Here is a 24899-nt window from a genome sequence, read left to right as displayed (position 1 = left end):
TTACAAGGTACCCAACGGTCCCCAAAGGCCTTAAACGTCTCCAAAACCAGATGAAACATCTCTGCTCTACTTCCACAGCACTTGATCAACCTCTACATCCACCGGATCCATCCACAGCCTCCTGTCTGCTGGCACCCAAATGTCCAGGGTCCAAGAGCAGCCTGGGGTCCAGGGAACACAGGGTGAATAAATGACACATCAGTTTACAGCTAGCGTGTGCTCATTAAGATTCAAAAGGTGATCAAACCCAAATGAAACACCTTCAGTCCACATTTGTTGCCCTCAGCGATTTGTTGTCCACACCGAATAACACACTGACATTTATGAATTTACAGCATCAGACACATTTCTTCAAAGTGACACACAATGACAAACAGAAAGGGACAAAAATTTTCAAGGTTCTTAGTTATGTCGATTCTTGCATTGATTATGATTAGTTAAAGCTGACTGATTACAAAAATACTTTAACGTGTTGCACTCTGGGTTTGGATGGGGTGCAAAGGATGACACAGGGACACCATTCATTATGAATATTTATTGGAACACCAGTACATAGTGAGGGGCACCGGCACGTAACAATGGAAATAATGCTCTTGTTCTGAGGACCTGCACCTCATGTCAGTCTTTACAGCCTTATTCAGATGTTTTTTTTTTTGTTTTTTTAAAACCTTTCCATACTTCCCGACAGGCACTCACCCCCATATAATCCCTGCCAGCTCCCACAGTGGTTAAACAACTATTTTACATTTTTCCCCTCACAATTCCCAACTATTTACAACAATCATATTTTCCTGCTCGAATATGACGCTCATCACTAACACAGGTCATTACAATGCCACTACTGTAGTTCTTATAGAGTGTCAATTTTAGTCTGGTACTTTACAGCAATTGGAAGATTTTCTAGAAAGTTCCAAAACATTCCAGAAAGCATTAGATCCTAAAAGGTACTAGAATATTCAGTGCTTGGAACGCAGCACCAAAATTCGCCATAATCTGCTGTCATGAATTTGTAATATTTTTCTAAAAACTGAAATATAGTAAAACTAACACGAAAAGTAAGCTTAATCAAACAAAACTGAATGGGGAAAAAACAATGATATGTTACATTGTGTATTCACAGTACTGACTAGATGTGCACTGCTACATACACCACACTGAACACCCTGCAATCATTCACACATTTGTAAAGAGAAATAACACACAGGGTAATTTAGACTCACCATTTTACCTGAAAAACATGGCTTTGGATTGTGGGAGGACCACCACACAAATACAAGGAGAACACGGAAACTTCATACAGACTGACTTGGATTCCAACCTGCATCCAAATGCACAGCTGAGATGCTGTGAGGCACCAGCGCTACGTGACCCATCAAACCCAAGGCTTTTACCATGCTGCCAACTCTGCAGCTGGAGGTGTGGAATGTTCCAGATGTATAGGGTTGGTCTTGCATTATTAGCGGCTAATAGTTTATAATGAGTTTCATTAAGGTTTGTCACTGTGCAAAATCAATCCCCATTTAGTTTTCGCTAAGTGCTTGTCATTCCCACACACAAGAACAGTGCCAGGAGAGCGTTCAGCAATATCTTACTGTGCCAGGCGTCGTGTTGCAACGTCGCCTTTCACAGACAAGTGAGGCACTTCCCACTTAGCACGTAGCTCCTCTAAACACCGTGGAAATGGAGACAAGAACAGGCCGATGTAACAATGAAGCAGGACAGGAAACGGGGTGCCTGACCATTCAAGGACCACACGGTCTGGCTCATGTATTGGGTAGGGAGGGGCAACCAGGACTCACCAAAAGGGGAGATCTTTAGCTATTAACAGACAGTATGTGGCCTAGTGGTTAATGCTGGACTTAAAGGCTCCAGGTTAAAAGCCTACCTTCTGCTATAGTACGCCTGAGCAAGGTTTTTACTCTGAACCACCCCAGCAGGAATTACCCAGCTGTACAAATAGGTAAATCACTGTAGGTAGTGTAACAGTGTAAGTTGCTTTGGAAAGAAGCATCAGGTAAAATGAAAATATGTAAAAGTAAAAGAGCAAATACAGCAACGCAGAGGCACAGGGTCAGGTTCAAGAACCCGGCTGCCCTCTCTTGCCCTGCTGGCTTTCCGACAGACCGCACCTGCTGTGGATGTTTGGCTTGAGGCCCACTGACAACTGAAAGGTTTTGCCAGCAGGGTAAGGAGGGTGAGAGCAAATGGAAAATAAATAAAACAAGACAGACAGAGAAAGGGAGCGACAATGACATTATTTGTTAACGTACCATTCTACTTTATTATTATGTTACACAATCTTGTGCATACAATTGTTCAACATTTCGGCAATATGAATCTATCAAAATTTGTCAGGCCAATAAAGCACATTAAAACTGTATTTATAAATAAAAATTAAAAAACAGGGGGGAGAGGGTGCCAGGAAGATGCCAAGGGAAGCAGGTGGCAGTGGGCTCAACTGGTCCAGCAGACTGTCTGGCTCTGGGGTCCTGCTGAAGGGGTTGGGGGCAAGGGAGGGGCGGAGACCATTCCAGCACCAACCGGGAGTCTGCATCACTTCCATGAGGGCATTTTAGCAGCCCACATTTCTGGCTCTCTCAACAAACCCAAGAAGAACAACATGCCTTTTGTGCCAGCAACCATATGACTCCGTGACCTTCAGGGTCAGCGAGAAGGGCTGCAGTGATGTCCACCAAAGCATACAGTAATGTTTCTAATGATACCTGGCCTCATGTCCCATCAATGAAACGGAGACAGTCCTCATAGTGCAGTCAGGTGGCCTCACTCACCAGGTTCTTGAGGAGTGCCGATAGCTCCTTGGTGAGAGTGGAGAACTTCACGAAGGCCGTGCCGAGGTCAGGGTTGTCCCGGCTGATGAAATTGCTGCCAAACTTGTCGAGCGCCTGTGCGTAGTTCTCTTCATTTTGCACGTGGTCTGCAGATGGAGGAAAAGAAGGTTAAAGTACTGTGAGGGGGATAGACAACTCAACACCCATTTTTTGAGCGATTTATACATATGAATTTAATTTGACTGACGTTCTTCGAAGCAACTTTCAGCACTAAGCTACTTACAATTTACCCAACTGAACAGCTAGATATTTTTTACCAGAGCAATTTAGGGTGAGTACCTTGATCTGCAGTGGTAGAGCAGGAAGTGGGATTTAAACCCTAACCCTGCAAGCAGAAGGAAGCAGCTCTAACACAGAGGCAAGTCACGAAATGTGGCCAAATAAGTCAGGTTGCTTATTCATTTACTTCTGCTCTTCTTCTCGTTGATCTTTCCACAGCTTCAAGTTACAACACTGTGACTCATGAATACCAATTGATTTTTACTGAATGATTTCTAAGTAGTTTGCGTGCTTCACCCACCACACTCCACCCCTCCGTTTGCCTAACAACATACTTTGCTAATTTAAATTAATGGTATGGTAACTCTGATTTCTTAGAAATTAAAAGGGCCAGCAGGTAGGAAAGTGGTTACAATTATCACGTTCCAAACATCCCAGGTTGAAATCCCATCTCCAGCTGCAGTACTCTTTAGCAAAGTACATACCCTAAAATAACAAAGGAAAAAACATTAATTTGATAAATATTTGTAAGCAACTCTGCACAACATTAACATTGTAAGTTGTCTTGGAGAAAACTGTCAGCAAAAGGAAAATGAACAAATATGGTCCACAATGCATCCGCATGTTAAAGGAGATATGGAAATTATACATCAAATTAAATAAATATGTCCTGCACCTTTCTTAGTAAAGTGGCTTGTGGTTCCTGAGTCTTTGAAAAGCAGATCTTTGTTGGTTTAATAGCTCTGGATTAGTGACTGTGATTCATCCAACTGAAACAGTTTGCTTGCTCTACAAGAGCTCCAGGGAAACAGACTTGTGAAACCATCAAACCTGCAGAATGTACCAGAAAGCTGAGAATGGGGGACAGTGGCCTAGAAGCAGTCACATAGTAGATATGGCTCTGTTTATACACACAACACCTCGAGTTAAAACGTAATAAAACTCTCGCTGTGAAAGTCATCCATTTCGAGGTGGCAAAGGAAAGAGTTAAGTGCGTCCTACGCAGCACTTCACCAGTATTTTAAAAAAAAAAATCCTCCTCTGCATAAGAAACACTGAAGAATTTCTTTGCTCTTCCGAGATAAAGACATCGAGCAAGCCTCAGTTTTCACAAAAGACGCCGAAGGCCAACAATGCTGGAGCTCGAAAGCGGATAGAAACAGCGACGGCAAAACTGGCACAAGGTGGGGTGGCAGCACGGAGAAAACGTCTCCGCTGAAGAATGTGTTTACAGCAATGCAAGTCGAGTTGCACGCCAGCAACTGAGCCGCCCTCCCCGTCTCACAGTGCCGTCACATGACCCAGGCCCTGGAGGAACAGCATTCGGAGCGTCACGGCACTGTCTGTTGGTATCCTCGCTCTCATCTGGGTTTCATTCCCCAGCTTTATGGGCCCCGATTCCCTTGGCAGACAGACATTATTAGGTAATCTCTTTTTTTAAAGAGGATTTTAAAAATTTGTAACTTGTGAATGTGGTAACTATCTATTCTGACCAGAAGGGGACTCTTGTCCCACAAAGGGTCCAGTATGGGGTTATTTCAGGCACCCAGTGCAATGTGCAGAATGCTAATTCAATGTCAGTAAGTAAATAATCCTGGAACCATCACTGCGCTAAGCGCCTTTAGCTCCCTATATATAAACGGTTTTCCCAGTCTAACCCACCTTATTATTAAAGGAGTCTTAAACACAAAGATTTAAGGTTTAAAACCAGAACTCTGCTCCTGAAAGAAGAGGAAGACAAAAACTATTTTCAGAAACGAGAAGTCCAACAATGACAAATGAAATAAATGGTGTCGCCCAATTTAAAGAGGACCTCGTGAGAAACGTACATCTGTTGGGTGATGGATATGGAAAAGTGGATGAGAGCAAGGACACTAGCAGAAAGAGCCTCCCTTCTGCCAGACGTCCCCAAAACATGAGGGATGAACACGTTGACCATCCACAGCAAGCGTTCACACTATGGACGAGAGTGTGAGACTGCTGGGACCGACATGAGGACGGAGCGGGAAAACGACCGTGGTGATGGGGGTCGCCACCCCAGCACAGCCAAAAATAAATGTCCCTGTGTGATGACACCGGCAAAAGAAATGAGTCTTGCTAAAATCAAGAGCTTATATGTGTGTCAAAACAGCACAAAATAATGACTCCAAACCACTACAACAGCTGTGTAAACCCACCCAGTGCAAGCCCCAGATCTCCCCCCTCCCAGGAAGGCCTATCATCCTTAATGGAAGACAGAAACAAGGTTGGCGGTCCACCAGGGTCCACCCTTTGCTGGCCGGGTCACCACACTGCCGCTGTGTCTATCGCCATATGTTTCCACTGGGGGGCTAGAGATCTGCTTCCCACCTTTGCTAAGCCGGCCGCTACGAATGGCCCAGGAAAGAAAAGCAGGGCTCGGACCAGAGGTGACCTGTGTGTTCCTGTTATTATTATAAGTAGCTTCTCGTTGCGCAGCTGACAGTTCTGTCCAGGAGCAGCTAGACACTATATGGGAGAAATGTGGTGCCAGGATGCAGCAAGGGTACAGCAGCACGTCATCCTCTGGCGCTTGAGATGACAACCTTTACTGTGCAAGTTTACATTCATAAGCACCGTTGCCTGCGGCCCCTGTGCGCACATAAGTCGGCAACTGTCCATCATGAGCTGCCATATTACATTTTCCCCCCCTCAATTTCATCAGCTCCACTCACTGCAGGGTTGCAGTGGTCAGGAGACTATCCCAAAAAACACAGGGCATGAGGCAGGGTACACCCTGAATGGGACACCAGCCTACCACAAGACAATCGCCCACACACTCATTCGCTCACAGTCACACACTACAGGTAGCTGAGAGTCACCAATCGGCCTGAAACACTGGAGCACCTGGAAGAAACACACAGAACATGCAAACTAATTAAGTCAGATAGTCACCTAAGTCCAAACCCACAACCTAGGTGCTGTAGGGCACCAGTGCTACCCGCTGTGCAACCATGTCACCCTTATTCCATTATTATTGCTTGTCTGTTCAGTCAACACCTTACAATGTGAGGATTGTATACTGAGCTACTTGCATCTACAAAGCTAGCTAACTGCAGAAGCATAAAACTGCCAAAAAAAGGATGTTCACTCCACTGCCCATACAAACAAAGTAGGAACTCGTTTAACTACAGTCTGTCTGACCTGTGATAGGGTGGGCTGGTGAACATGATGCATTTCCTTGCCCGCACAGATCCCTGGTTCCAATGTTGGTTTCGATGAAATCTCTGCTTCGTTCCCCAAGTAATGGGAGAATAAAAGGCACTGTGCCCTCAGAAAAGGAATGGGAATGAGCCCTGACAAGTAGGAACGCTGCCGTTCTGGTGTGGAGATGGAACTCAGCTGGACATCGCTGGCGGTGCTGCTCAGCGAGCCTTCATTGGGGTCGGCAATCTGCCCCCTGGAGAGAGGCCCAGCGGGTACACATCATTCTGTTTCCACTGGGGTCACCTCCACATGCTCCCTTTCAGTGAATGTTGACAACACTGGCCCACAGGTCACACCCAGTGGCAGCGAGTTATGAAAAGGCTCCACCAAACTAAGACCACACCAAGAACATACCACGATGAAACGGGACCAAAGCAAGGCCTAGCAAGACCCAATCAGTGTTCATTTAGGACCAATCCAGGGCCAAAATCAATGGGCAAATCAATTATAAACCATGAACAAAAACAGGAACAAAGCAGGGCGCAACTAGAACCCAACCAAGGCCAAATGAAGAAGAGATCATAATAAAACAGGACCAAACCAAAGTCCAAGCAGGGCCAGACAGCTATGAATGAACACTGGTCCAAGGTGAAGCGCTTGTCAAGGTGTGCCATGACTTGTACTGTGGTAAGAGAAAACCTCCACTTAGACCTTCAATGAAACCTACCAGGCACCAGGCCATCAGCTTTAGCCTCAGGGCTGAGGGCCAGAACCACTCTAAAGTTAGCACACTGCTGCTTTATTTACACAGTATTTATAATTGCACAAAATAAATTATACAGTGTAAGCTTCCGTACAGTTTCCCCAGACGGAAACGACCTCTCCGCAAGCATCGATGCCAACCAATTTGGCTCTCACCTTGGCCTGAACTGTAGATGGCTTTGACAGACTTCTTCACCTTCTGCAGTGCTGTCCGGTCCTGATCCAAAGCCTGGGGACAGAGAGAGAGAGAGAGAGAGCAGATAGGGATGGACGATCAGCACAGCTTGTTTCACAAATTCACACTCAAACACTGTCCTCCCCCCTAGGTCGGCTGCCCCCCCATTTCTTTTCTTTTTTTTTTTTTTTTTAAATAAATAAAAACAGCTGACTCATCTCTGCAGAGCTGCCCTCAGCCGCCCCAGAAAGGGCTATGGTGGTGGGGGCGGGCATTTAAGTTCCTTCCTTCATGCATGTTTAAAAGGGGGAAGGATGGCTCTGTGGTGAACGCAGTGTCTGGCGGACCACTGAAAGCGTCACAGACCACAGGAAATGCTCCAAACACACAGACTATCAAAACATGGCAGAAAAAGGTGTGAATATTGCAAAAATGGAGCCGTATTTACTCTTTTCAAGTTACACACAATGATCACTAATTAGTATTGATACTTTGATCCAAGTGACTTTCAGTCACTGCACTAACCAGCAGTCATTCTCACACAGAAACACACATACTTTTCGGGCAATTTAATGCCACATATTCACCTAAAACACATCATTGGCTTGTAGGAGGAAACAGGAGCGCAAATACATAACAAAGCAGTGAAAACACCTTCTCCATGAACAAAACTACTCCGGAGGCTCTCGAAAAGGAGGAAGCAAAGACGGGTGGCTCATTTAAACCACCAAGACCTTAAGAGCATTTCAAAGCATTAGTGTGGTCTCACCAAGCCACGTGGCAAATCGATACCTGCTTTTTAACTCATAACGTGTAATACAGCAGAGCAGCAAGCCCCATGGAGCCAAAGCTCATGATACCAAAGGCAAAAAGGGCCATAATTACTAAATTACACAGCCAGCCTAGAAGTAGTAATGAGAAAAGTGCATATTGTTACACATGTAGTAGATCGATTATGATTTCGTTTATGAGCTGAACTGAAGAATAATTATTCTTTCTGGTGCGAGAATCCTGAGCAGGTATGAGTGGAAACTAGGAAAGTATTATGCCGACGGTCCCCCGCAGACTGAATGATTTTCATGACGATGCAGAATGACGCAGCCTGTCGAGAGATGAGCACTCGCGGAAACTGCCAGCGAATCAGTCAGATCTCACCGCAAAGTCGACAGCGTTTCCAGAAGTAACTTCCTCACCGTCGAGCATTTCCTCAAGCACGTTTAGCACTCAATGCCGAGGGACAAACACAAGATAGAGCTGCTGACAAGACTTGGTCTTAATATTTTAGAATCTGCTTAGAAGAGTTACTTAGTGTTACTTACAGCTACTTACACAGTTACTTAGAGTAGTAACTTTAAAACCATGTGTCTGCATCCAAATCTCTCCTTCTGTTGATATAATGAACTCACTGTATTTTTCTCTGAAATGTACATCGCTGTGGAGAAAAGCATCTGCTAAATGAAGAAATGTAAATGTAACAAGTTCCAAAACGCTTCACAGTCCTCTATGTACAGTACCAGTAAAATGTGAGGGATCACTTTCTAGAAACATGTTTTTTGTTCACAAGGCATTTCACAGACAGGTTTGACCAGTAAATGAGGTACCAGTTCTTCCCAGCACTTCTCATAGATGTGGGACACTTGTGTGCTCCAGTTTGTCCCATACAGGTTTTACCCAAGAAAATTTCTGACCAAATTTCTGGTAATACAGCACAACTGGGATTATTAGCTACTATGCAACAGATGATACTAGTAAGAGTCTCAACTGGGCAAGCAGGTAACCAGCTTCCGCTAGATGACTGACACGGACTGGGGGGGGTCACTTGTTCAGAACCAGCTTGTACCAACCCCCCACTTCTGTTGGGGGTCCAGTATGGCATAATGGAACCAAAACTCTATACAGTATAAGAACCGAGAGGAGGCCAATTAGACAAGAGACTGCTCAACTTAACACTGCACATTTTTCTTATCCATCTAGAGACTCAATTCTGCAAACTGCTATTCTGTGGGTCCCATAACTCAACGACAAACAGGAGAATTAGGGTGAAGCAAAGAGAAACAGCTACAGACCTAAATGTACGGACAACTCAGAGAAGTACAGTGACAACACTTTGAAGATTTATAGAATGATGTCACCCCACGATGTCATCGCACACCGAACAGTCTCAAGGTCTGTGACTAGAACAGTGAGGTCATCAAATGTACTGTGTACATACCTTCTATAACATGGCAAAACACATGGCTGCATCTTTTCCATTTGTTTTCTTGCAAACATAGAAAACTATCATTTTTGACAGCACAAGTACAGTAATTATACAAGCGCCATCACATATTCATGACAATCATTATTATAGTCTTTAGAAACGAGAGCATGTAGTTAAAAACAGATGCTTTCTTGTAAATAAAACTCTTATAACTCTGTCCCACATTGCCTCAAGATTTTCACCAGCAGACACTATGAAACCAGCACTTTAATCCTGTAAGTACATAAACTACATATACACACACACTGCTGTACCTGTGCACAGGTGTACTAGTACCATGTTGTGTGCACGTGTACTGGTATAAAACATGCGTACATCAAGCAGGAACATGACATTGCTGCTGTGTCTGACATTTCATGTTCCGTGTACTGCAGTGCTGAGAGAACACCATCATCCCCCAGTGGGGTGGCAACCCCCCCCCCCCTCCCTCCCCTTAGCTGGCCCCCTCTGCTTCTGCTGAGAGACTCCGCTGTGAAACAGAGAGTGCAGTCGCTGGCCCAAAGACCACGTGACTCATTATTATGGCCAGGAGCACAGCCTGAGGGGCGTGGTGTTGGGAGGGAGGACTGACTCATAACAAGGCACTTTTCCCTCAACCCCGCAGCAGAAAGTGGGAATCGGCTTCTCCCCAACAAGCATAGTAAACTTTAAACCAATTACAAAGGATGTAGATCAGATGAGGTTTAAGGCGATATGCAGAGCACTTCTTCAAGGGATCAACAGAAAGATGTAAGTGACTTGGCAGGAGTTTCTCAACCAAGATCCTCCCGCAAGTTCCTACATAAGGGGATGGGGGAATCACATCTGTATCTTACTACATTTTCACCTTGAGGTAAAATTACACGCACCCTATTTAGGAAGGCTACATTTACTCATTCAGCTGATGCTTTTCTCTAAAGTGACTTACAAAGTTAAGGTACTTACAATTATTTTTCCATTCACACAGCTGGGTAATTTTACTGGAGCAATTTTTTTTAGGGTAAGTACCTTGCTCAAGGGTACTACAGCCAGAGATGGGAATCAAACCTGAGACCTTTGAGTCCAAAGGCAGAAGCTCTAACCACTACTCCTACCAGCTGCCCCAAGCAATCTTTCAAATAGAACTATACCAAAGATAGTGATGTACAATTTTACAATTGATTACACTGCTACCTCCACTACGAACAGTAAATTAGAGGCAAAAGCATAAGGCAGTACTACACATGGACTCATAACCAAAGTGTTATCATTGTACCCTTATAGTTATTTTAAGCACCAAACAAACACCACTGGCAGTTCAGGGGTTGAGAAACACAGAGAACTTCAGAACTACCTACACTCACTGGCCACTTTATTAGGTAGACCTGTTCAACTGCTCGTTAACACAAATATCTAATCAGCCAATCACATGGCAGCATCTCAATGCGTTTAGGCATGTAGACATGGTCAAGACAATCTGATGAAGTTCAAACTGAGCATCAGGAGGAAGAAGAAAGGTGATTTAAGTGACTTTGAATGTGGCATGGTTGTTGGTGCCAGACAGGCTGGTCTGAGTATTTCAGAAACTGCTGATCTACTGGGATTTTCATGCACAACCATCTCTAGGGTTTACAGAGAATGGTCGGAAAGAGAAAATATCCAGTGAGCGGCAGTTCTGTGGGCGAAAATGCCTTGTTGATGCCAGAGGTCAGAGGAGAATGGCCAGACTGGTTCGAGCTGATAGAAAGGCAACAGTAACTCAAATAACCACTCATTACAACTGAGGTATGCAGAAGAGCATCTTTGAACGCACAACACGTCGAACCTTGAAGCAGATGGGCTACAGCAGCAGAAGACCACACCAGGTGCCAGTCCTGTCAGCTAAGAACAGGAAACTGAGGCTACAATTCACACGGGCTCACAAAAATTGGACAACAGAAGATTGGAAAAACATTGCCTGGTCTGATGAGTCTCGATCTCTGCTGCGACATTCAGATGGTAGGGTCAGAATTTGGCGTAAACAACACAAAAGCATGGATCCATCCTACCTTGCATCAATGGTTCAGGCTGGTGGTGGTGGTGGTGTAATGGTGTGGGGGATTTTTTTGGCACGCTTTGGGCTCCTTAGTACCACTTGAGCATCGTTTAAACGCCACAGCCTACCTGAGTATTGTTGCTGACCATGTCCATCCCTTTATGACCACAGTGTACCCATCTTCTGATGGCTACTTCCAGCAGGATAATGCGCCATGTCACAAAGCTCAATTCCTCTCAAACCAGTTTCCTGAATATGACAATGAGTTCACTATACTCAAATGGCCTCCATAGTCACCAGATCTCAATCCAATAGAGCACCTTTTGGATGTGGTGAAACAGGAGATTCGCATCATGGATGTGCAGCCGACAAATCTGCAGCAACTGCGTGATGCTATCACGTCAGTATGGACCAAAATCTCTGAGGAATGTTTCCAGCACCTTGTTGAATCTATGCCACAAAGAATTAAGGCAGTTCTGAAGGCAAAAGGGGGTCCAACCTGGTACTAGCAAGGTCTACCTAATAAAGTGGCCAGTGAGTGTATATTAAACAATATAAGTAAGGAACCAAATGTGTTTCCATGACAATATTATGTGGTGTTTTTCCAATTACAGTTGACCCCTGAGACAACCAAAAATAAAATCTATGCAAGTTCAGTGAGCTTTGGTGTTGCTGAGAAATAGAAAAGAGGATGTAAGGGGTGGAGCCTATTGATGAGGATGCTTGGCAAACACTGTCAAGGGGGTAGAGTCTCATGAAGGACATGCTTAGTAGCACTCTGCAAACTACCTCCACAGCAGAGAACACTGGTAATCACTATCAGAAGCAAAAAGGCTAATCCAGAATTAGAAACAAGCAGACTTACAAATGTGGACCGTGGTAGTTTAGTAGCAGTGACAAACACAGGTCCATGACTGAATGCTACACATGAAGTACAAAATCCCAAATATACACAAAACATCACAGCTCCAATACCACAACCCTGCAAACCTCGCTCTGCTGACAAATGCCATCCTGTACCACCAGTTGACATGTGAGTAATGGTTGAGCCCAACTGTCCAACATTCTCTGTAGTGAGAAGCCAGCCTGGCTCAATGCACTTCATTCCTGCTCCTTTCTGTGCTTCGACAGGCAGAGAAACAGCAGCCCTGACAGCAAACAAAGGTCGACCAAGCAGAAACATCGCACACTTGACATTAAGAAAATCGTCCATCCGACATTCCAGTAGATAGCGCTGACCTTCCCGTTCACAACCTTCTAGAAACATCTCCTCACTGGACTGCAATTCAGGGCGATTTCCCCCAGGCATCGTTGTGCTAGCCTACCATTCTTACCATTCATTTTTCCGAGCTGCTCTTTACAAAAACAGGAAACCCTATACATCTTCCCCTGAAAAGCAAATCAACAGCTCTCTCTTTGCAAAAAGTGGAGCTCCAGCTGAGCATTTCCACTCAGCTACCATCGGCACTATTTCGGGCTGCCGAGAACTGGGTGATGCTCTTATTCACAAATCACAGCAGCACAAACACGAGAACTTGAGCGTGCTGGAGTGTGTTAACAGACCAGGAACGCAACAGCAGGAGGGAGTAGCAGGACACATCACTCAAACCTGAACAGGGGCCACACGCCTGCTCCTGCTGAAACGGTCCCCCGAAATTCCTAGGTTATCCGTTTACAGCCCTTACCCAAACACTGGGCGCCCATATCCCAGTGTGCCCTGGCTCTGGTGCAGAGGTGGGGGAGGGGGCCAGTCACTGCTTCAGGCCAATGAAAACGCAATGTGGACACATCAGAGTTAACTGACAATGTTGTGGAGAACCATAAAGGTGCACTACACCAGACCCCCACAAGACACAGTCCAAAAAAAAGAGCTTGGACCATAAAAAACTCTGCTTGCATTGACATGAAGAATGACCTGAACTTGAGAATTTTAGCTTCACCACGGAAGCTTCAGGATGCATCTGACCTCCAGCAGGAGAGAGGAGGTGGGGGGATGTTGGTCACATCTCCTCGAGGCGAGGCAAAGCAATGGTGGGGGGGAGAAGGGGGTGGAGGCAGCGCAACAAAGGAACACGGCAGACACCCACAAACTTCACACAAGCCGCTAATCCCCGACTGGTGGTTCCATCTGGAGGGCTCGCCCAATCATGCCGTATCTATAGTTACTCTCACGGAGTTGGGCTGCTCGTGTTTTCAAACTCCCAGCGGCGAGTTTGCTTCAGCAGCGTGTCTGATTTGACATGATTCACAAAGTGACGACAGAGCAGACAAGACTGTAGATGATGTATTAGTCTGTGGACTATTACTGCAGGATGATGTATACTTATTTCTCCGATGTGCCCATTTCAAATGTTAACTGATGCTCAGCGGCCCTGCACAGACACCGAAGCCTTCAGAAGGAGATACTACAGCCTGGCAAGCAGGTTTTTGAGAACCCTTAAGAACTATAGATGTCCTCAACCTGCAAATAATGAGTGTGTGAATGTGTGTGCGCACGCCACTCCCTTAAACAGAATCCAGCCTGCAGCCTGGCCATTCCAGAAAAGGTGACTGCTGCAGTCAATAGTAAGAGCAATCATTCCGTAGCTGCACCAAAACAAAAGGGGATGAATTTGAGCTGCGTGGACGAAACCATGGGAACAGGGCCTAACTGGTGTGCCTCAGAGACCAGCTCAGGGACCAGCTGGTGTTCCAGGGAAAGAAGAGACCCCAGATGTCGGAACAAACGCTTCTCCATATCGGTTTTTGTGCATATAAAAAAGGCACTCGGAATGTTCTGAAATCCTGCTGGTTCCTCAGTAATCCCGTTTAATGCCTCTCGCGCTGACAGATGTGGGTCGACCAACGGAGGAAGCGAGGAAAAGCAGCTCGTTTTCAGGAAGCCGATCCGCCAGTGGGCCCTTCTTTATCATGCGTGAACGCGGCCCAACTGAAGCAGCCTCGCCTTGCCTCGCCTCCCCTTCCCACCCCTCCCAGCCTCTATGGCTGGTAAAGGCTTTAGTTCTCGTGTGCAAGGCAGGGGCGTCTGCAGAGAGGGAGATTAAATCACATTCACTCTCTTCTCCCCAGCTCATCCACACGGTAATACCCGAGCCAACAAACAATAGATGAAAACACGCTGGAAGGATTAATCAGGCCCTCTCTCTCTCTCTCTCTCTCTCTCTCTCAGTATCAGGGGATGAGTTTTTTTCCCCAACAGCTACTGATGCTGTACAACCCAACTTGACTATCTCCGCTCCCTCTCCTAAGAGAAACCACCAGGACTGGAGGAATACAGCGCTGCCTTTCAACAACTTCTACATGCATTCAGCAGTGAAAGTGCAATAACCTTCCAGAATTCAACTGCAATGCAAGGCTGAAATGTAGACTCAGGAGTGTGCAGATAATGGTCACTGATCTAGGAAAATACTGCTAGCTACCCTAAAACCTGATGCTGGAATTACAATTTCAATTGCATAGGCTCTACACTAGCATTTCTGCCATTTCTAAGAGGATGAAATATGTTTAAACTATGTGTAAATCCATATTTGTGTCATCAATATGCATGAAAAAAGTGCATGCATTATGATGAGCCCTTGTTCTCTGCTCTTGTCCTTAGCTGAACAACAAGAAGAAATGCTTAACGCTCAGCTGAATCGCACAGCAACAAAAGAGACAGTGAAATGCTCCCTAAGCTAGAAGGGCAAAAGAGAAGACTTGAGAAGTGGTAAACTGCTTAAACGTGCTTTATTCCGCTGAATTGAGGAAGTCAGGGACTGTCAGTTTTGTAGATCATGTACAGAAAGTCTTGAATATCCTGGACAGCGATATGCTTATCCTAACTGCCCTATGGGTCCACATCTCTCACAATCTGGCACTGTGCAAATCATCTGAGGTTGCCTGACATTTCAAAGATGATGGAAAAAATAAATGTGGCCATTTCCGATAATCTTATTCTGTACATGCCTTCAAAGAAACCCTTCAGGGACAATTAGTGCTAAAGAACCTCTTGGGCACACTTGGGATTTCCTGCAACAACATGTCTTCCAAAATAAAATGATCATAATGACATCTCTCCAAGTCGGAGTTGAAACAATCCGTTGTTCAGCCTTGATAATCCCTTAATCTCAACAATTTTTTCATCCTACACAAATGACTTGGTCTGGGGAACATTAAGAATGCTGAAATGAAAAACCTGTGGATTTCTTTAAGGTATCAGTGCCAGGTTGGCAAACAAATTAAATGAAGGGAAAAAGAGAAGAAACTGCCATGGAAAAAGTTAAAGCCATGCAGCTGTGCTTGTGGGGGAAGGGGGAGGGGGTCGACACGGCAGAACGAAAATGGGTCATCAGACATCGGCAGCGCCTGCCAGCACCGTGTGACGCCAGCATCGATAGTCCAGCAAGTTCACAGAGCAATACCAAGATGCGCTCCAATGCGCTGCCCTCTGGGTGGGCAGTTTCTCTCAAGATCAGTTCCCGCTTGCAGATTAAATTCTCAAAGGGGAACGGTAACACGGTGGATATTTAAATCAGGAAGAGGAAGAGAAGAGCAGGACCTGGATTAACTGGAGTCCCCATCTCACCCCTCATTCATGTGGATGAGGATAGTGAGGTTTGAGGCACTCTTGAGGATTTGGCTCCTAACTGCACTGTGCACCAATAAACCCATGTTCTATAGACTCAGCCCACAAGCTTTGGCAGATATACAAAGATCTGCATGACATTAAGCTGCATTTGAGTCTCACCACAGAGTAATAACCATATATCACCCATATATTACAGTCCACTGTTCACTACCAGAGCAGACATGCTGAACTGAAGTCACCTACCATGGTGAAAATAAGCTTTGTGGGTAACCCGTCCATACTGCTCAGATTTTATTGAAGCCTTAGGATCTACGTCCATCACACAGAAGAGTGGCTGCTGGCCTTGGGTGCAGACCAGACAGCAGCCAGTTCATCAACTGACACTGAGCACAGAGGCCTTAGTAGCAGTGAGACAGGTGAGCACAAGCATGAACACTTTTCTGGAACAGGGAACCTCCGGTCTGATCACTATCTATGCTTTTGTCAAACAGGAGAAGCTGGTAAACAAAGGTCTTTTTTATAGTTCCTTTCCCAACACGGTGCCTACAGACTGACCTTCCTAGATGACCACTCCCACTACACAGAACTTCCATGGGGAATCCATCATCTGGGGGTCTACAGAACAGAGGACAGAAGTACATGGCAGCCTGTCCACCTGGTGCAGGGATGCGAAGACAACCACAATTCATTTACACCTATCTCCATCGACACAAAAGCTGTCAAAAAAACCTCTCAGCATTGCCTCCATATCAGCGGAGTTGGACGATGCTGGTGGTCAACCTACAAATCAATCTATGGCTACTCTTCGTTTCCATTCACGTCATGAAGGAAGACGAGGGAAGGTAGGCCAAGGCCGGTGACGTGCAACCCTCTCCAGAAGCTCACTGCTGCCAGCCCTTGAGCAGAAGAGAAGGAAAATTCAAAGTCTGCCAGCTCTGGCTGATGCAACACACAGTTCTCCAACAGGCCTCAGTCCAGATTTCCCTACATCACATTAAAGCTTCCATTGCAAGTTCTAGACCTGGATCCAGGCTTGTGAAAGAGATGTACAACCTCTGCAAACACTGGGTTTCTCAAATACATTCATAATGTTTTGAGAAAGAAAATTAAGACTTATAAATGTGTTTAGCTGATGCCTTAGTCCACACAGAATTACAGCAGTAATTACATTAAATTCCCAACATTCATTCACCTATTTAAGGCAATTTAGACTCACACACCTGAAACACGTTGTTGGATTGTGGGAGGAAACAAACACAAGCACAGGGAGAACATGCAGCCTGTGCACAGGCTGAGTCCACATTCATGGCCCCAGAGCTGAGGCACCGGTGCTACCTGCTCTGCCAGAAGATGACATATTCCAAAATATTCCACATCTTCAAGTCAATGCAGTTCTCCAGCATATGACAGAAGTGTAAAACAGAAGGATAAACAACAACGGTACGAGAAAGGTCATGAGGAGCAGCTCCTTGCAGCACACACTTTCCATGACCACACAGGGAGAAGCCGCCTACCAGGAATACAATGTGTACTGCAATCAACCTACATTGAAACATGCTTATAATGTCTATCCAACATCCCCGCAGTGAGGGTGAGAAGAGAGGACAACGAAGACCAAGAGCACGGAGAGTTTTATTTGACCTTTCATTTCCTCCATGGACTCTGTAATGTTTTAATCATAAGCATAAAAATGTTCAAGGTAGTTAATTTGTCCTCCCCCATATTTGTGTATAACTCCACTGAGTACTATCATTAATATTTTTATTCCCCCCCCCAACAGAACTCGACAAGTTGTTCCACCACTGCTTTGAATCATTTTACTTTGACTTTCATTTTTTTCCAGCCATCCATCCAATTTCAATAACTGCTTGTCCTGAGCACAGTTGCAGAGAACGAGGGCCTATCCCTGATCGTTTTTTCTTTTTATTAACTGGCTTTCAACTCCTATCATAAAGGGTTTGCTGTTGTTCGGTAAGCTGCAACCGGAGACCCAAGTCCGTCGCCTTGCTTGTGATCACCAGCCTTGTGGCGTTCCCCAAGGACAAACGCAGCAACAGTCGTCCTTACCACCAGACAGCTGACAGCCTACGGCCAGCAGACTTTAAGAGTGTCACAGTTTATCAGCGCCCTACACACTGACACAGGGCACTGTTTATATAGCTTTATAAACAGTATCCTCCGTGGGGGTTTAGCTAGTCAGTCTTTTTATACAGGAATGAAATGAAACATTGTTCTGGCCAGAAGGGACAACACTGAGCGATCAATGCAGTAGGGAGAGTGTGGAGGGGTGGCCTGCATCTGGTCAGTAAGGGCGGATATGCAGAGAAAGACAGAGAGAGAGAGAGAGAGAGAGAGAGAGAGAGACAACATAGATGTTTGGCATTTGCTTCTTACACTTACTTGTTCATTTAGTTTTTAACTGTATTTATTTTAAATACATTTCTACTTATCTGATGTAATCCTCCAAAGTAACTTACAATGTTAAGCTACTTACAATTATTTACCCATTTTTACAGCTGAGCAATTTTACTGGAGCAATTTAAGGTAAGTATCTTGCTCAATGCTACTACAACTGGAAGTGAGACTAGAACCTGCGACCTACAAGTCCAAACTGTGACCACTGTGCTACCAGCTGCCCCTGCTTTATTATAAAATACTCTCACTCAATGTCATTAACCGCCTGTACTGCTCAGGGTCACGACAGTCCAGAGAATAGTCATGCCATCACAGTATAAAATATTTTTATCTATGTAACTGTTCCACCATTGCTTTGGCAATGCAAGCAAATCAAAATTTCACACATCGATAAGACACTAAGGGCAGGAGAGAGAAAAAGAGAAGAGAGAAGGTGAAGAATGTAACTTGAGTTATATGGCGGTAGTGAAACCCTAAGCACTAGTCACGTCACAGAGCCCGACCCAAACCAACAGCACAGCTTCCTCTGCTGTACCACCCCACCCCCACAGGCCCGCTGTCCATCCCCTGCATACACCCAGTCCTACACTGGTCTGCTACACAGTGCCGGCAAACACGGCGTAGGAGGGCTGCAAGTCCAAGTGCTCATCGCTTTAATGTTCACTCAAACGTGGAGCCTTTTTATCTCCTTAACAGCCCAGCCTTCACCTTCACTCCCGTCTGCCCATCCACTCAAGAAACTTGGGTGAGGTTATCCATGCAAAGCTCTCTGGGAAGTTCTCCTTGGCAGCTCTCCCAGGGAGAAGAGAACTAGAAGAGGGCACGCCATCGTGTGCAAAGCTGCTCGAAAACACCGATCTTGTTCCAGCTGTCACTTTCCAGCAATATGCCTCCTCTTCCCAACCTGGGTATTTCTGAAATCTCCAGAGTCCTTTTTTCAATGTTGGGCTATGCATCTGCGCCCATCTGGAAGGCGAACAGGAAGACGCCTGGGCTGAGGACCAGCTGAACCCAGCGCTTAGCTCCGCTCTCCTCAGCCATATGTTTACCATGGAAAAGGGTGTGGAAACTGTGGCCGAGACAATTGCTCACAGCACTGCCAAAAACTGTTGGGTTTCCACATAAATATTTACATAGACTGAAATATACATTGTCACATCAACGCACGGTCAGCGTTTCAAAGTGGCCCGACCAAGCCATTGATGGGAAATGGCGAAAAGAAAGCCGCATAGACTGGAATTCACTCCTGGGTGGAGTGAAGGCGAAAACTGTAGTCACTTTACGAGGGTTCAGGGTTCGGGTGGGGAACGAGACGCGGGAAAGACACAGAATTAGAAAGTGCTGATTTCATTATGGTCCCAAACATGCGCCGCAGACCAAGAGTCAGCTGGACGTCCGTCGGAACGCCTGCAAATTCCTCCACATGAGCACTACGAAGACATCTGTGTGCTGCCACGACAACACAGTCCACTGACCACAAAGCAGAAGCTGTTACTGTCTCCAAGAACAACATCTAATATCTGAAATCACTTCCTCCCCAGGATGGCAGCAGGCGGGGCATGTGTTCGCATCCAAAGTGCAGCCCTTTCGCTAACAGGGGACACCTGAGCACCGGTTTGAACCTGTGGCAGCTGTGTTTGAGAGTCTCCAGGCCTCAGCGTTGGCTCACAGCCCTGGCTAACACACTGTTCTACGAGCGGTGGGGTTGGACATTGTTTGTGAGGACTTTTGCCCAGTTCAGACAAACGGCCTGAGTGGGGTGTAGTGGGGATGGGGAGTGGCACACATCTGCCACAGGCACGTGGGCACGTTCCCCAGCCGAAGTACACAGTCAAAATATGGTTTTTACAAGAGTGTAGTGCATGCACACACACACAGACTAAGAGATGACATTCTGCAGTGAGGGTGCTGAGCAGGAGCAGTCTGACTGGGAATTATGATCTGTTTACCACGTATCCAGGCAGCAGGACTCTGGAGGGAAGGGGGCCGTAACGTTTGCTGCTCCCTTTTCCATGTTCCTACCTCCTTCCCCACAAACACTGCGTTCAGTCCAAGGGTCTGATCTAAAAACCATCTAAATGGAGTCAGGTGGGGTCTCTAGAAGGGAGGAGGAGGGTTAGAAAACATAGCATCCCATCCTTAAGTCCTTGGCAAGCACCCTGCTCCTCCACCCATTGGGGGCCTAGGAGGAACGCAGAAGGTAACCATAGCTGAAATCCTCAGTCAGGTGCCAAGCTAGAAGACAGATGCCATAATCAAATATATAACATAATGGGCAAGGCCTTTCTAAGCTGGGAAGCAGAGAGCATAGTAGATGGGGTGGTGCAGGCAGGATGTGGGAGTCTCCTACTGGGTCGTTGACGCCGTTGTGGTGGCTGCGCTGGGGGGGCCAAATCTCCGATGTGGGAGCGCCGGCGTTCGTAGACTTTAGTCTTGACCGCTGCAGACCTGTCTCCCTAGCAGATGTGTCCACCTCCACAACGAGGAAATCACACATTCTTACCGCTTGCAAGACGCACGCTAACACAACAGGGCATCTCGTCGTACCCTACAAGGCACTTGGGTGTCAGAAGTGCTTGTCAGGGTGACATCACATTTGCAGGTTGAGAAAAGTGCTTCTGCACATAGCAGAAGGTTAGGTTTCTCCAGCTAAAAATACTGCAGTACCAAAAACAAATGCAGGCACACGGTAACTGTGTGTGTGTGTGTGTGTGTGTGTGTGTGTGTGTGTGTGAGTGTGTGTGTGTGTGTGTGTGTGTGTGTGTGTGTGTGTGTCAAAGGTGAAACCCAGTAGTGCGGTAAGACCTCTGGTTGACGAGTGCTGCCAGGCCATGTCAGCGGCGATGCCAACAAGCAGCATCACATACATCCTTCCACGATGCTCATTTTAACAAGTCATCAGGCACTTTGTGACTTTCGCAATTATAGCGCCAACATCGCACCCTTGAGTAGTTCCGCATCACACATTTTCACACAGCCGTCCATTCAAAATGCTCTTTAGACACATGTCTATCCAACAAAAACAAACACACAATAAAAGGATAACACCCATACCCATGTTTTGATGCAGATAGTTAAAATTCATGCTCCAATTACTGCAAAGACATCGCCTTAAAGAGAACATGCTCAACCCTGGGGGTCAACCCATGGCCCAGATCTCAAACTGCACTGGCACTTCCTGTAACAGGCTGCAAGAAACCAAGCTGAAGCCCTCAAGCTGCTCATCTGCATAGCAGTACGCCCGCCATGTGGTACCCACAGCCTCATTTACATTTTGAGGAGGAGGACGAGAGCCAGTACCCAGTGGATTACTGCTCTGGGTCTCAGACCCAACACCAGAGGGTCACGGGCTTTAACTAGAGTGCAATGCTGCCATTCCACCCTCCTGAAAGACTTTTCATCTGTCTCTAACACACAAAACTGTATAAAAAGTATGCAGGCTGTTTTGAAACATAAATCTGTTGAAAATCAGCTGAGCTAAGATATCCTTAGAAAAGTGGTTCTGCTGCTAAAGAGGCCAAATTTCTAGGTTGTAAAAAAATCATCCATTTGTGTAAAGTTGATTCCTGGCCTCTCCAGATCCTCATGGCGTAAAAGCTGCTTTGGAAAAAAGTGTCAGCTAAATAAATTAAAAAAAAATACTAAAATAAAGGCAGATGATAGCGTAGTGGTTAGAACTGCTGTGCTTGGACCTGAATTTGTTGGTTCAAATTTCACCTCCAGCTGTTGTACCCTTAAGCAAGGTACTTACACTTATTTGCACCAGTAAAACTACCCAGCTGTATAAATGAGTAAATACCTGTAGGCAGCTTAACGCTGTAAGTCGTTTTGGAAAAAAGCATGAGCTATTCCATAAATCTAAATATGTTCCACACAGATAAAACCTGGAGACAAGCCCTGTGCTGAGCTTATTTTAACTCACCTCTCAGGAAACCATTTCGAATCATCAAACCTCAGTCCACATCTTATAACAACACTGTCATATTTAACCTTCTTACACAGCAGGAACAACTGCTATTGTGCTGCTGTCAGGGTTGCTGTGGGGTGAAGCTCCACCCTGTCCCCCCTGACAGCTAGTCCTGGGGGATTAACATCATTGGCCGGAGAAGAGAGAGGGCGGCGCTTTAGCTCCAGGCCTTCATTGCAGTGTTGAGTCAAAGTCGTTTTTGTCATTTGTTGACTGGAGGTTCTTTTGACAGCAGAGACCCTCGGGGTTGCTTCTAACTGTTCTTTGGAAGAGTCACCCAGCGGAGCCCAGTGGACAAATTTTAGGTCACCCCAAGGACGTGTGATTTGAACCTGTATCCCATTTGGCTCCAGCACAGACTGTCTTATGGTCCTGCAGCGACATGTCCATCAAACAGCTCACAAACCAAATGACACTGGCACGATCTGAGAATAACAAATACACCCTTTGGTCCTCGAAAGCTTGACAGAAAAAGGCAAGTCTGTACCACTACCAGCAATAACGTACTTTGGTATAGCGTGTGGCGCAGTGATTATACTGCTGAAGGATGTCGGTTCAAAACCCACTCCTGCTATTGTGCCCTCTATCAGTGTGCTTACCTTGAATTGATACAGTAAAATACCCAGCTGTATAAAGGGTTAAAATCATTGTAAATCTGGTTATGCAATGTTGTCAGAAAAAAAACTCTAACAAAGTAATATGAATCAAATTATTAAACAGTGTTATCAAAATGTTATATAATATAGTCAATATTACAGTGACAAGAATACTTTTCCCATTAAAGTGTCTGTATTTACAGCACACATTGGATCAGACACCTTGTGAAGACAAAAGAGCCCAAGAGCATCTTAAATATGTGAAACAGAGGATTTCATTCTCTCTGAACATTCATCTTGGTTCTCTTGTGTCTCGTACAGCCTCCTTAGAGACCCTTGCTTGACGACAGATGGAACCAATTCACTAAGTACATGTCTATGAATGCCACAACTGAGCTTGACAGCAAATTAAACGAATATCTGCCGCCTGGAGCCGTCGTAGGGCCCCTTCTGTGTTTCTTCCTGGATTTAAAAAGAAAAAAAAAAAAATTTACTACTGAAAAAACGAATGTGCACTTTGGGGATGAGCGCCAAAAGGTAGAAAGACCTTGGAAACGCCATTTCTGCACTACAAGGCTTTGTCACAACTTTACGGATCCTCACCTCATCGGCCGGGACCCCAGAAGCCTGGCAAATCACAGCTCTGCTACTCCTAGCCGTGTCACACCTTAACTGCTCATCACCTCTAGAGTCTTCCACTGAGAAGCGTGAAATCTGGCAAATTTGAGACCTGTCAAATCGCATCTCCTGCCTCAGGCTGAATGGCCTGATGGAGCACTACTACACACAGGCTGAGCCTCTACAACAGCTGGAGGGAGAACTTGAATTTGTGTGGTTTCTAAACATGGAACCCCTCCCTGCCTGTAGGGTCTGGTGACAGCGTGTCGGATGGTCAGGTGTTGAAAAGACTACGGGGTCATTAACTCACCTCCACAGCATTTCTTTATGGGGTGGCACAGCAGGTAGCACTAGTGCATCTCAGCACCTAGCTTGTGCGTTCAGGCGTGGGTTTGAATCCGGCTCAGTCTGTGTGGAGTTTGCATGTACTCCCCATGTTCGCAGTGGTTTCCTCCGACAGTCCAAAGGCGTGTTTCAGATGAAAATGTAACTAAACTCCCGTGTGCGTGCATGCGTGCGTGCGCGAGAGAGAGAGAGACTGCCCAGTGGTGGAGCGGTGTCATGCTTCAGGTATATCCTACCTCACACGCTATGACAGGCTCTGGACCACCATGATCCTGTACTGGACAAGCAGGTATTGATAAAGGATGTTTTTTTTTTTTTTTAAAAAACCTGGCTCTGACCACCAGCTTTCCAATCCACCATAAATGAATTATCAAAGACTTTCCTGTCATTGGTTTCCAGAACGTTCCCTGTCGCTTCTCATATTCCAGGATTGTTGTCCAGGAAAGTGTCAATTTATAAACCAAATCACAACATCCACTTTGAGTTGAGAAAGAAGTTGGATAGCAGGGATGAGCCTGACACTGTGACTGAGTACCACTGCACAACACCAAGAACTCAGAACAAATACTCAACGAGCAAGACTTCAAGCCCCCCATGAAATGCTCGGCATCCCATCGTTTCTGCATATACCACTTGCCTTGGTGGGACAGCCCATCAGAAAACGTATTTCTATGGGCCCCTCCATCAACATCACAGCATTTGCTCTAGAAACTTTGCTTGAATAGTGGAATAGCCTGAGTGCCATCCTTAGACATGGGTGAGGGAACCACTTAAATAACATGTGAACATATGAAAAGCTCCATTAGCAATGAGTACCTGTAATAAACTGAGTTATCAGACAAGCTGTGCTTTAATAACCAACTGTATGTAAAGCTCTTTATCTGCTGAAAAACGCACTTTTGTTTGTCATTTTGGAAAAATGTTCCTGATAATGATCACATCGGTGTAAACGTACAGGTCTGTACCTT

The 24899-nt window shown here is 45.7% G+C and overlaps 1 protein-coding gene across 6 annotated transcripts in view; it reads right to left on the bottom strand.

Moving 5' to 3' along the window:
- The window catches only part of asap1a (ArfGAP with SH3 domain, ankyrin repeat and PH domain 1a), an 89896-nt gene that overhangs the window by 40129 nt on the left and 24868 nt on the right, over window positions 1–24899 (bottom strand). For all 6 annotated transcript variants that reach the window (XM_018757757.1, XM_018757756.1, XM_018757758.2 and 3 more), the window contains exons 4-5: window positions 7152–7224; window positions 2790–2935 (exon numbers count right to left, since the gene is read on the bottom strand). In XM_018757757.1, coding sequence (XP_018613273.1) covers window positions 2790–2935; window positions 7152–7224 — 219 coding nt within the window. The remainder of the gene's footprint in view (window positions 1–2789; window positions 2936–7151; window positions 7225–24899) is intronic.

Source organism: Scleropages formosus, chromosome 7 (genome assembly GCF_900964775.1).
Source record: "Scleropages formosus chromosome 7, fSclFor1.1, whole genome shotgun sequence".
In the NCBI taxonomy this organism is placed as follows: domain Eukaryota; kingdom Metazoa; phylum Chordata; class Actinopteri; order Osteoglossiformes; family Osteoglossidae; genus Scleropages; species Scleropages formosus.
Note: the sequence above shows the minus strand (reverse complement) of the source record. Positions and strands in the feature narration are given on the sequence as shown.